Here is a 13,696-nt window from a genome sequence, read left to right as displayed (position 1 = left end):
TTTTTAGTAGTGATAGCAAAAAACTTACATGTAACACCTTTAAAAAACCACCATCATTTTTTTTTTCAATTTACTTTCAGTTACTGCATACCTGCATGTGGCTTTCCTGTATCTGTCACATTGATAAACAACAGTTCTCTGTGTCCCAGACTTGGTCGGCAGTCAGAAAATCACTCACTGTGTGACAGTCACTGATCACTTCTTACCTCAGGCAGGATATCACCGAGAAGGTGATAGCACAGGCATAAGTGATGAGGAATAAAAGGAAGCCATCTGCGGTGTGACTGTCAATCTCCCCCTGCTTGGATTTGGAGGTGCAGTAAGACACCTACAACAAGTACAGAGGAAATAAGCCAACACGAGTACTTAAGTCAGAAAACAGTGTTTACACATGGGTGTCATGACTGCAATAAAACCAGTGTGATGGCACAGCTTGGATTTCAGGACAAAGCAATGTGTCTGCAACCTTGCCAGTAACATTATCTCAAAAGGAAGTGTAGAGATACAGTGGGAGCAGACAGGCTGTAACTAATGTGTTTAGCATTAGCATTTGTATAATTTTGTTACACATTAACTGCCAGTGTGTTATCTTTTTATAATGTGTTACAATTTATACCCCAACTTGCCTCATCTACTTTAGTTGGCGATATCCTACAGTTCCCCTGAAGACACTCAAATACCTGAACATATTGTGTTTGGATAAGCGAGTGTGTTTGTTGAGCATAAACTCCTCCTCAGGTGGATAAAACCCCCACATCCCCAGAAACAATACAGAAGACATAAACTGGGTCAGTGGCAGCTACAGCCATGCCTAATATATGCAGATTTTTTAAAGTAATCCTGGGAAATAGATAAGACAGGTTGAGGCATAAGTAAAGTCAGTAAACAAAAGTAGATTTCAACTTACAGCAGATTCTGATATTTTCTAAACTCGGTGTGATTCAGTATTTCATATGTAGAAAATAAATGCACTCATGACCTCAGCATTTATTTACCATGGCTGTATGGCCCTGGTTATAAATTTTACATGCAGATGCAGATACAGATGCAAATTTCTTGATGTTGAATGGCATAGCCACTCAACCTCCACCTCAAATGACTTGAAAAAAAAAACATCCTCACATAATCAACTGATACAAATGTGATGCGGTAAACTGATTCAAGATTTTTCCGTTCAAGACCAGGTCAAGCTGCCAAGACTGAAGCATGCAACAATCAGTTCTGCAAGTAAGATTAAAGCCTTGGATTTGTGTCAGTGGAAAATTAGAACAGCATCATCATCTATTAACCATGCAGAAAGGAAATCAGAGAGCTGTCCCACCCTTTGTCCTTGCTGGTTATTTTTTTTCCCGTAGCATCTGTATCTTCCTTTGAAAAACTGAAACATGTTCTAGTGAGTCTTCCAAGTTTTGGAAGTTTTCCCGAAAGCTCTTGTTGCCTTTGATGGTCCTCTCCTGGGTGTGAATTGCCATTCAAGGTCATTGTCCTCCCTGTCTTTGAGAAAAATGAAGCTTCCTTTGAGTGCTGCTGAGAGGAGAATAGGAATCATGAAAAAGTAAAAAAAAAAAAAAAAAAAAAAAAAAATAGGAGCCCACAAGTGATCTGAGTTTTTTTTTTTTTTTTAAAAGGCCTGACAGAGGTTCTGGAGGTTCTGCAGCCCATCATTAGACATGTAGGAAGGATAGCACAGACGTGGAGGAACTGCATGCTTTTAAAGGCTATGCAGATTACATCAATCTCTATACACCTGTTTTTTGGAAGGCCAGAAGGAGCATTAACTTAAATAGCTAGCTAGCTGCAGCTGATCAAATCTGCCAGGCATAGATGTCATTTTAACCTGTTACCAGCAACCAACAACAAGTTGTTTCTTTTGTTTACTTTTGACTGAAATCAAATGGTGAAATTTTGGGTGTTAAATCTGCTAAGATTATCACTGCACCCTGCAATGTACCATATGAGAATGGAAAGCTTGTCAGGAGAAATGACAACAAATAAGGGGCTGGAGCCCGGCAAATGGTCAGTTACAGGAATATCTTCAGCAGCAGCCAGCCTCTGTGTATCAACCTTGCCCTCAGCATGTAGCATTTTAACCTTTAGCCCCAATATATATTTGGAGTGAGAGTCTGAGAGGGTCAGTTTTACACCTCCAAAGCCAGCCCTGCCTTCCATGGCAGTTAACCCCTGTCAGTCAGCTGTCAATCTGAACCCTGCCGTGTCCTCTGAGACAAAGCTCATATCTCATTTCACACAGATCCATCCTGGGGTCATTGATTTCTCATTCTCCGAGTGAGAAATGGATTCTCTTTCCTTCATCACAGAGAGGAGAAGATCCTGGCAGACGGTCGCCAGAAATCTGATGGAGGCATCAGTTAAATGTAATCTGTTTCAGGACCCTTCAGTTATTTCGTTCACCTTGAATTGAATCATTGCTTTTTGTCTGTGAGCTTATCAAAGACTGTCAACAGCAGATAGGAACAGATGCGTATTGTTCTGCTCTGAGTTTGCATCAAAATGTAAATGAGCTCAATCTGTACTCCAATAACAATCATCTTGTGGCACCGAGCTCCTTTTGACACCTTCATTAGCTCTCCTTTTCTCTCCTCCTCTTCCTCACACTTCATAGAGGTATGTCAGGGTGCAAATCAATGTCTTAAGTAATTAACTGGGAAGCCTCGGGTGAACACAATGTTGGAATGTGTTGGCTGATTGTTGTGCAGTTGCTTCCAGAAAGAAACCATTGATCATGCAGAAAAACACATTCACTATACAATAATACTCTTGATAAGACAACTAAAAAAAAAGCCACTACATACAAACCTGCATATAGAGACATACACACACTGTTTTCACTGTGCTGTCAGATCATATTACTTGTTGTGGTGTAGAAGAGTCAGCTTCCTCCAGTCAAGCCCATTTTATAATGAAAGGTCAGAAGGTCATAAAACCTATGAGTAGGATTTTACAGGTTTTACAGTTTCACAGCCAACTATGATTAACAGCTGATAGAAAATGTCACAGTAAAATGTACCAAGAACTTCCTTTTTAATGTAATAATGAAAATTAGATAACATTTAGTGCATAAAGAGCAACTTCCTTTTGTCATATTAAAAAACAATGACATAAATTATGTATTATTACAATTATCAGGAACAAATGTTACACCATTTGTGGTGTTACAGTTATTATAACAAACATTGTTACTCATTAAGTACAAATGTAATTTAGACTAAACAAATCAGTTTGTATGGAAAAGCAAAATGCTAACATGCACATTCATGCACTTATTAGAGGGGAAATTACACTGTAGTTCATTTTGCAAACAAAGAACAATAGAATTTGCTAATATGTATTTATGTTTTACTCTCTCATTAAATGCTATCTGTATCAATGTATTTTATAATATTTGGGGTGTTTATAATACCTCTTGCCCTGACTGCTGCTATGAGATTGTCATAATTCAGTAACCGATTTCTTCTTTTCATCAGCTTTCTTTTGTTATGATTATTTATACTCTTTCCATCTAAGTTATTGCCAGTTTCCTGATGCTCCACGGTCCCTGCCATGGCTAACTCCTCTCTGACCTTTTTAGATTGTAGTCACATGAGCTGAACCACAAAATGATCCCTCACTGGCTTCCCACCCGAGCACTGGCAATTGTGCTTGTCAAAGTGTGTGGCCAAGGCAGAAGTGCCAGCAATTTAGCTCAGGTCTTTGCAGTGGTGGGCGAGTGTTTTACCTCTACTTCAGAACCAATATTTAGTGCCAGGATTCCATGCCAACATTTTTAACATTTCTAAATGTGACTATTTTTTGTGCCAAGACGGACAAGGATTCTGTGTTCCCCCCGTGGGTTTTATTCTTGGCAGGGTGAAAGAGCCTCTGAAATAGCATTTGTTTAAACCATCAAGGAACAGTAAAATTACACTGAAACCATTGCAAATGACTTTCTTTTAGGATTATTGAGGCTGGATGATCCAATTCACTAAGTCAATGGGGGCATTTAGAAAAGTCACTTACACAACAAATTATTGTACAGTAAATTATAAATACATTTTACAAATGTAATAAAACTTCAATTCTAATTTTCCACACTGTTTATGTAATTATAATAAAGTAAGAACCTCAATCATATCAGTAAAAGAGAATATAATTTTTACATAATCAGAGTTGTACCAAAAGTATGCAGTCCAGAAAAGTGGAAATCCATGCAGAGGTACAGCTGCCAGCATTTGAACTGCTTCTTGACACATCTAGCATTTACATGGCAACAATATTTTTCATTTGGAGTCATGTGTCTGGCCACCTGATGAATATAAGTAAAATATTCGCTCTCGTTTTAGCTCTGATTTTGGTCTTCCACCTCCTGAGGGAAATATCTGTATCTCTGTGGCAGCTAAATTGTCCTTGCTTTTTCACAACAACCTGATTCAGATTCAGCAGATTCAAGTGATAACTCTTTGTAGGTTCATTTTCACACTGTCACATTGTCAGACACTGTATAACCCTAAAAAGGCCACTTCCATAAACCAATGTTATGCTTCTGCCAAGTACATCAAAGTCTCAATAGAGAGAGAAAGACAGAAAGAAAAAGAATCTGGAGTCAGTGTGCTTGGGAGCACCTCAAATCAACCTAGTTCACCGGATCTTCTTTCCAACTCCTCCGATGCGTTAATTTCCTCCTCTCTCCTTTCTATTTCCCTCCTCTGTGAAAGAGCCGTTTCCATTATGCCACAGGTTCACATTAAAGAGATGGGAACAGGCTGGTACCTGCAATTATCCTTGCTCACCGAGCCGTGGGCCACTAGGTGCTGAGCAACAGCTGGCTCTCTCTCTCTCCCTCCCTCCCTTCACCACTCACATACACATACATGCACCTGCACCCCACCCTCCTCCCCTATTCAGACACTTACCCACCCATTCCTCACATTCACCTGCCAAGCAGCTTGATTAATAAGGCCAGCGCTCACAGCGAAGCAAACCACAGACAGAAGGGAGGGAAGGGCAACGGGAAAGATCAAGCACGGAGTTGGTACAAAGAAGTCTACAGTATGTGACCATGTACTATGTAATATATTCATGCATAGCAAAAAAAAGTGATCAGTCATCCTGTCAGCATGGAGAAACGTGCACAAACAAATTAAAGCATTGTCAGGGGGGTGATTGTAAAATATTGCAGTGATTCAAAAAAGCAGCCCAAGTCATCATTTATCCTGATGTCCCTCAGCACCTTTCTCCTCCTCTCTATCTGTTTGCCACAGGCCCAATAACAACAGAGCCCAGGTCTTTTGATTCTGTCAGGAGCGATGGATCGCTTCAAACCACGGAGACTGCGTTCTCACTGTTGCTCCCTCATCCTCACACAAACACTGACAGGTGAACCAGCCAAGGTCGGGATGTATGCTGCACTCATCCCCAACACATACTTTTGAAGAATTTGCTACCTTTGACACCTTGATTGTCAAATATACAGCCTTGGAAATAAAGACACAGTAGCATGTATTTGTGGTCTGTAGATGTTAATGGTTTGATTTTAATTTCTATTGTGTGTCTGAGAAGAAATAAGAAAGTAAAGGAGACATTGTTTTAAAATAGAAATGGTTCACTACATGTTGCTGCTTAGAGTATAATCTGGTACAATATGAGAGAGAAGATGGCATGTAGTGTGGTCAAAAGTTTGTAGACACAGATTAATGCTATTTTATCCTGTTAATGATGTCACACACCTCAGACTGAACTTGTGCATGAGGTCTGTAAAGAAATTAATTTCCTAGTTTGGTGTGGGAGAAGTTAACTGGTCCTGTTAACAAGAATGAATTAAACAAAAACTAAAAATCCTTCCCAGGAGAGTGTGGGCTGTTTTCACAGCATATTAATGCTTTTGGTTTTGGAGTAAGATTAAACAATGCCATATGTGCATAAGGTTCAAGTGAAGATAAACTTTTTTCTCCTCAGTTCTGGCAAAGGTACAGAGAGACAGTGATCCAGATCAGAGGGCATGCTAGCAAAGTGCTTTGTCAAATCTGGCCTGACTTTCCATCTATTTTCACAACTGCAGTCATAAGCAATCCTGGAGATCTATGAAACTTATCTTCCGCTCTGCTCTCCTCACAGCTGCTGAGGCAGCACCTGGATTTAAATGACTCGACTGATAGCCACAGAGACAGGATTCATTTCTGGACTCTCCCGTTATGGATGGCATGACGTCGGAAGGGTGAAAAATTACCCTCAGGCCCGTTCTGCCCCTGTTCTGTATTACTTCATGTGATGTTTGCTCTGACAGATGTCTGGCAAAAATGAAAAGTGTGCTGAATGAATGAACGTCACTGTCTTTGTCACCAAAGTTCATTTCGTAGTACCAATTTCTTGAGGCTACACAGTAACCATACCCAATGTCACAAGCTGCATTTTTACCATCTAAATAAGAAATGATTTTTGGGCTTATACATATGTCTCATCTCTAAAATTAATTTTCTTTGTGGAAAAATATATAGAAAAATTGGCATGACCTTGGTGTCCTCAGTTCTGGTTGTAACCCAGTTTCTACCATAAGATGTTGGATCTACTCTATGCAAATGAGAGGAAAATGACACCACAGAAAGGCAAAAAGGCTCTTCACATAGTTTAGAAAGTAATTAAGACATATTTTAATCATCAGTCAAAATATAACATTTTCAGTATGAAACAAAGTAAAACAGTTACAGAAATATCTTACATAGAGTCAGTTTTTCCCTCAAGCTGAAGGTTTGTTTCCTCTTTTGTGCCTTGTATGAGGTGAATAGCAGAAGAGGATCACTGTTGTTTCACGAGTTTCCAGGGTCACAGTGCCCTTCCTTGTTGATGAAGTCAGGACGAAACATGGCCTCCTGAAATTTGAGCCACTTCCTCTGCACAATGTACAACATTAACAGGCATTTCGATCATTTCATTCAGCTTTAGAATACAGTAACATTTAAATATATATTAACTACATTAGAGACCAAAGGACTGTCACACTGAGAACATTTAGCTGTTTCTGTCAAATGTCAAGAGTTGAGGAAGTGACATCAATCCTCATCTAACTCACAGTAAGAAAGAGAATAAGCATATTTCCCAAAATGTCAAACTACTGATTTCATACTGTACAAAATAAGACAGGAATCAACAGTCTTTTCTGAAGATTTTCTTTGTGAAAAAATAAAGCCTTTCTACCGTCAGTGAGGTAGTTAATAAGCTGCTCAAGCTTCACCTGGCAATTACTAGACTGTGAACCTCACAGAGATCAATTCATTAGCTGAGAGATACACTGTGCTGTATCACTGTATCAGCCTCTCAGCTTTTTTTAACACCAGCACAGAACAGTATTAAGGCACATTTTGATAAATGATAAATTAAAAACAGTTATAATTAAAAGTAATTTTCCAATCAATAAAAAAATGTGTATTGATTAGAGTTACAGTACAGTTAGAAAGATACTTAAAACTGAAACTATACACTCTCAGCGCCTACATATACAATTAACTTTAAGAACATTATTATCTCCCTGACTGCAGATATTGATTTTAAATCACACATATACTGTTACTGATTTGCTGGCACCAGTGTTCCCACACAGCAGTGGCTAAGCAGACATCCCCACCTAGTGGGCCAGGGCTCCAGATAATGATGTAAAGAATTGTTGCATAATCAATAGGCCAGAAAACAGTTTAGGGCTCTATTACAGTATAATAAAGGTGAATGTGTTTTCAGTCCTGCAGGCTCAGGCAGGATTCAGCCTTTTAAGTGATGTCTTTAAAATCAGATTTATGACCTCAGCTGATTAAATCTGGTAGTTTTCATTTATTTCCTTTTCTGTTTAAATTTCTTGCAAGTTAAAATAATCCTACATAACTTTCAAGAAGGAATCCTGTATCATGTTCTCCACCTCCTCTACCAACACACTGTATTCTGCCTGACAAACAGTGTGTCTCCTCCTGCTACTTTCCCTCAGGCACGTCATCATGTCTCTGTGCATTTCTGGCCTGGACGCGGTCGATCCGAGCTTCCTCAGCTGCTCGACAGGATCTTCTGGAATATTTCTGATTTGCAAAGCTTTGAACACAGCGGGAGCAAATTTCCCATAGTGAGCAGTGGAACAAAGCACCACGGGGCACAAACCGTCCTGCAGCCTATCAGCCACGACTTTGGCCACGGCGGTGTGTGTGTCCATGACATAGCCCGTTTGTCTGTGAACGCTCTGGATGGCGGCCAAGCAGTCGTCTTCAGAGCACCAGCCAGCCAGCACTTCCTGCTGTATCCTGCCAAGAAGAGGCTCAGGAACCTGAAAATGCTGCTGCCGGTCTAAGCGTGTGAACAGGTCCTTGACAAGACAGCCGTCTCCGTCTGAGACGTGGTAGATAAACCTCTCAAGGTTGGAGGATTTCAGAATATCTATAGCTGGGGATTGGGAGAGCATCAGCGTCCGTCCTCGGAGATCGTACTCGCCTGTGGTGATAAAGTCTGTGATGATGCGGTTGTGGTTGGATGCACAGATGACTTTTCTTATCGGGATGCCCATTTGCTTGGCGTACACAGCTGACATGGCGTTCCCAAAGTTCCCCGTGGGGATGCAAACATCAATGGGCTCCCCGAACTTGATAACACCATCTCTGCACAGGTCCAGATAGGCTGAGGAATGGTAGACCACCTGCAAGAGGAGGAAAGTGAACAAAAGTCTGTCAGATGTTGCAAAATAACAGTCTGCTGCTGCCTGATAAAAACTTATATTTTCTTATATTTTCCTGTATCTCTCAGTGTCAAAATATAGCAGTTCTGAAATGATGCAAGTAAATCTAATAATGTTGTAACCAACAAAAACCACCATGTTCAGTCACAGTGACTGAGCAAACTATCTTATAACAAGTTAAGTTGAATAGATGCTTGAATAGAGGGTAATCTCTCATCAACCCACCTGTGGCAACAGCCGTGCCCAGTTGATGGAGTTGGCGGTGCTGAGGACTGTGCCGTACTCCACAGCGAGGTGCCCTGTCAGCCCAGACTCTCCAAACATCCTCTTGATGGTTCTCTGACAGAAGTCAAAGTCTGACTGGACGCTGACGGCCCTGGCGTTGCCCTCCCTATAGCTCGTCATCTGGAGCTTCTGAATCTCACTCACCCCTTCCTCCTGGGAAAAACACCAGCATGCCGGTCCTGTGTCTGTCGGTCCCGCTGAGCCTGCTGAAGCCACTGAGCACCGCGCTCCCAGTGTCTCCAGATGTGGCCACCAGGATGAGGTAGTTGCACATCGGTGGGAGGCAGTAGGCAAAGAGCTGGGGCATCAGCTGCAAGGCGAGGTCTTTAAATGAGGCGGTGGGGCCATGAAAGAGCTCCTGAACATACTGATTGTGGTTGAGGTGTTTTACAGGTGCAACTGCCTCACTGGAAAAGTTCGACCCATACGCCTTGAACGCCATTGTCCTTAGATCCAAAGCACAGACATCCAACGGGTGTATGCACTTTTCAAGTAAAACTAATGCTCGTTCTGGGTATGACATGCCAGCTAATCTCAGCCATTCGCGAGCATCAATCCTTGGGAAGCCATTTTTAGGAACATAGAGGCCTCCATCTGTGGCCAGACCCTCTACAACCACATCACTGAAGTGAGTTTTCTGATTAGATGATCGCACATTAGCACACCTGGTTGACACATAGGTTTCTGCAGCGTGATTTTGATATCTCTCCACAGCCTTCAACACCTTCTCTGCCACTTCCTCCACTGTGTCTCCTGTTCCACACAGTACACGCACATCAAGCCATTTCTCATAAAACTGCTTCCTGTACTTCAGAATGTCCCTCATGGACACCCCTGCCTCCTGGCCCACTATCCTGTTCACCTTCATCCTGGTGAGTCTCTGTATGATATCCTCACTGTCCACGTCCAGATAGATGACCAGCCCGGTCTGTCTGACGTGCTGCATCGCCTCACTGTGCAGAGGGTTAGAGCCTGTCAGGGAAACAACACAGCCAGAGGCAGAGAAGTTACACAAAGCCTGGCCCTCCTCCTCAAGGAAACGCTCTCCGCCGACTGATGCCAGCTTGGCAGCCACTGGCATCTTCCACGTCATCTCCAAGACATCATCATCCACATCAATGACAGGCAGTCCCAGTCTGTGGGCCACTATCCTCCCCACTGTGGTCTTCCCTGCTCCAGGTGGACCCATGAGCAGGATGTTCCTGCCCTCCAGAGGAATGGATCTGGTGGAAATCCATGATTTTGATGATGAAAAGGGACTCAGGTAGCACCTGGCAGTCCTGAGTGCAAGCTGACTTGCATTCAGTAAACCCATTGAGAAGTGAAATGGGACAGTCCTTTATTCTGTAAAGAAAATTATAAGATTAAAAGAGACACTGAATTTGCAGATGCACATTTAACAAACTTGTATCATTCAGAGTAGCCACCTCGTGTTTTAACACAGTGGCTGCAGTAACTTTACACGTGTTTTGCAGGCATGGCTGTGGCACAAGTGACCTGTCATCATAAACGACAGCTTGATAGACACTCACTTGAAATGGTGGATGTTCGCACTTCGATCGAGATTATTAATGCTTTATGGAGTCTGTGGTAACAGCATAGTTTGTTTTAACGGGTAGAGTAGCATTCTGCACCATATACAAAACAGTCAGATCACTATGCAGTCGACACAACTACGGTCAGCCCGGAAGGACAAAATTGATATTTCTCTCACAGGAAGAATGGTGGAGAGTCAAGGAAACACGAGACATCTCGTCGCAAAAAAACATAAACTTTTAAAAATAGTTTTAATAACTATACATATTTCAAATTCTATAGTTTTAACGATAATTTGAAACAAAACACCTTTATGAATCATTTTTTTTTATCGCGAAACCTGCGAGAATTGGTGATCCTATGATGCATTCAAGTGACCATCGGAAATTCGTCACTAAGTACCGTAAACTTGAAAGTACGACTTGACACTCGTTAATATGTGAATAGCCCTTTGTAATGTATTCAGGAGGCAAGAGTCTTAATCAGGAACAAAACATATTCTGTTTTAGACAGACAACAGCTTTAATAGCATCAGATCGTTTGTATAAACCTGGCGGAACAGAGTAAATTTGGACCAGTGCAAATGGAGAAAATGCTAACCTGGTATCAAATGGATTTTTTTACATATAGATCGGCTGGTCTAACTCATCCCATGATCGATCAATTTTATGACAAAACGCTTTCTGAGATCGAATTTAGTATTTTACAAGTGTACCGGAATGTAACGTTTGCTCCCGCAGTTGCCTAGCAACTAGCCGGCAGCGTGTTGTCAAACAATTCATTCTAACCCAAGAATTCCTAGCTAACGTTAGCTCGGTCAAGTTGGCACATTTGGTTATTAGCCAAACTTACTTGACAACGAAGTCAACCAACATGTCTGAAGTTGTTTATCCACCAGAAAGTGTCTACAACCTCATACCAAAGGAAGAGGTTCGCACTGAAAAACCGCCGAGGTAAGTTTAGTGCTGTAGCTTGAAAAATTAACGCTAGTCATATTCTAGTCAAATTATTCGAGTTAGCTTAGGTAGTTAGTTAAGAAGCAGAAACTAGTTAGCTAGACTATATGATAGTTAATAAGGACATAGTAAATAATAAAGTATCAGAAAGTTAGCATTATCTTGCCTTCGCTAATACCAGAACTGTGCAACGATCAGATAGTCGAGTGATCGATTGGCTATTTTGATAATCGTCCGTTTCCAAGCAGGAATGCCAAATATTTGACGGTTCCAGCATCTCAAATGTGTGAATTTCCTCCCATAAAAATTAAACAAGTAAACTGAATATCTTTGACGAACTAATTAGACAAACAAAACAGAAAACAAATCATCAGATTAATTGATAATGAAAATTATCATTAATTGCAACACTACCTTATTGCAGAAATAATTAGAAGTAATAATAGAAAATATCATAATAAAAATAATTAAAATTATGGTGGAAGATATTGCTAAAACAGGAAAGTTCATTTTATTTATAAATATATTAAATGATTTTGAAATAAAGTGATCATCCTCCTCTGCTGCCTCTGAAGGTATATGTCTAAGTTTAGACAGACGGTTGTTCTTGAGAAAAAGTTAACCAAGGACGCAATGAGAACAATGGGACCAGCAAAAGTAGAGGTGCCGTCCCCAGACAAATACCTCAAGAAGCATGCGAAAGAGCCCAAACTGCCTGAAAGTGAGTATTTCTATGGATAACATGACCAATGCATAGGTGAGCATTTGAACAATGGTTGTGCTATGTACTCATCTGAATTTCTAACCTTCATGTTTTTGTTTTCTCAGAAACTGAGCGCTCGAAAGAGGTTCGTAACACCTCCACCATGAGGAAACCACCTGTTCCTGCAAGGACAGATAATCCACCTATGGGCATTCACACCAAGAGAGACTTTATAAAGACAGCTGCAGTAGTGCCGATGAAGCCAGAGCCGACCTGTGTGGACACCAACAAGGGACACAAGCAGCGCCTTGAAAATTCAGGACTTGTCCCCAAGTACATCAAGAAAAAGGTATTTTCATGCAATACAACACACAAGAAAAGTTTGAGAAACACATTTTGAACACAACCTCAGACACATTGTTTGAATGATAGGACAAGATAACAAGTACAGAAATATGCAGAAAATTCCTTATTTCATATTTTGATTGGCCCACTGTAAACATGTTATGGAAAGTTGCCAGTTTCTATCTACAGGATTATGGAGAAGTACCTGAGTATATTCTGCAGCGCAGTGAAGAAGAGCGAAGGGCTCAGGAGGAGTATGACAACTTTGTGAGAGAACAGAGGGAGCAGGGAGCCATGAAGCACCTGTCTGATGAAGAGCGACAGGCTGTCCTGGAGGTACCCAAACACATGGCTGCACAGTGGCAATTCTTTCCTGAAAACAGCAGGGGATCATACAGACATCTGGAATGACTGTTGGAGCACAGGAAATGAATCTGATGATTTCATATCTTTGCAGTTTTTAGGAAAATACTTATCGACTCCCACTTGGTCACGATAATGGCTGTTAAGTCTGAGAATGCTGTTTAGAATATAAAAGCTTTACATCCTGATTTAAACATTATTAATCTGACTTTATTTTGACACTGATTAGCTTTTCTCTCTGTGTCCACTATCCAGGCCCTGAAGAAGAACTGGGATAAGCTGCATCATGAGTACCAGGGCCTCTCACTTGTCATCGACACCCTGTCAAAAAAAGCCCACAAGGAGCAGCTTGAAGCGGAAATGAAGAAGCTGGAGAACGACATCAACCTCTTCGAGAGGTTCAAAACCATCTACATACCCAATATCTAGGACATTAAAAACACTCTTGGACCTGGGCCAGTAGCTTTGAAATCTCACTGAACCATTTCCACACTTGTAGGTTTTCAAAGTAACCTACTGTCTCTAAACTATTTCTGAATTTTCAAGGAAAACCAGCAGTTATCCTTCAGTAATATTAAAATTTGAGCATCAGATAATGACAAATGATTATTCTTTCTGTCTTGTGTTCTGCTCTCCTGCCTTTTAAATGTATTGTGTCAGAGAACTTCTTGAGACTTCTTCTCGGCTTGAAGAGGAGTTCTTAAACAGCAATGTAATTCTGACTGAATAAAATTATCAGCATAGAAACTGAACCAAATATTTGTTGTTAATTAGTTTCATTCTCCCTCAGTGGCTTGTGATGCGGCC

General features: G+C 41.0%; 2 protein-coding genes across 2 annotated transcripts; one reads left to right on the top strand and one right to left on the bottom strand.

The window, feature by feature from the left end:
• Positions 1–6,655: 6,655 nt before the first annotated feature.
• LOC108899982 (threonine synthase-like 1) lies at positions 6,656–10,861 on the bottom strand. Its single transcript, XM_018700740.2, is given in 4 exon segments — positions 6,656–8,662; positions 8,927–9,139; positions 9,141–10,330; positions 10,519–10,861. Coding segments are annotated over 3 exon segments (2,178 nt in total). The 5' UTR covers positions 10,302–10,330; positions 10,519–10,861; the 3' UTR covers positions 6,656–7,858.
• Positions 10,862–11,135: 274 nt separating this feature from the next.
• enkur (enkurin, TRPC channel interacting protein) lies at positions 11,136–13,657 on the top strand. Its single transcript, XM_018700743.2, has 5 exons — positions 11,136–11,475; positions 12,054–12,199; positions 12,307–12,530; positions 12,716–12,862; positions 13,145–13,657. The coding sequence occupies exons 1-5, from the start codon at positions 11,396–11,398 to the stop codon at positions 13,316–13,318; spliced, it is 771 nt and encodes a 256-aa protein (XP_018556259.1). The 5' UTR covers positions 11,136–11,395; the 3' UTR covers positions 13,319–13,657.
• The last annotated feature ends 39 nt before the right edge of the window (positions 13,658–13,696 follow it).

Source organism: Lates calcarifer, linkage group LG24 (genome assembly GCF_001640805.2).
Source record: "Lates calcarifer isolate ASB-BC8 linkage group LG24, TLL_Latcal_v3, whole genome shotgun sequence".
NCBI classification, from domain to species: Eukaryota; Metazoa; Chordata; class Actinopteri; family Centropomidae; genus Lates; species Lates calcarifer.
This window is presented reverse-complemented; position numbering and strand designations above follow the sequence as displayed.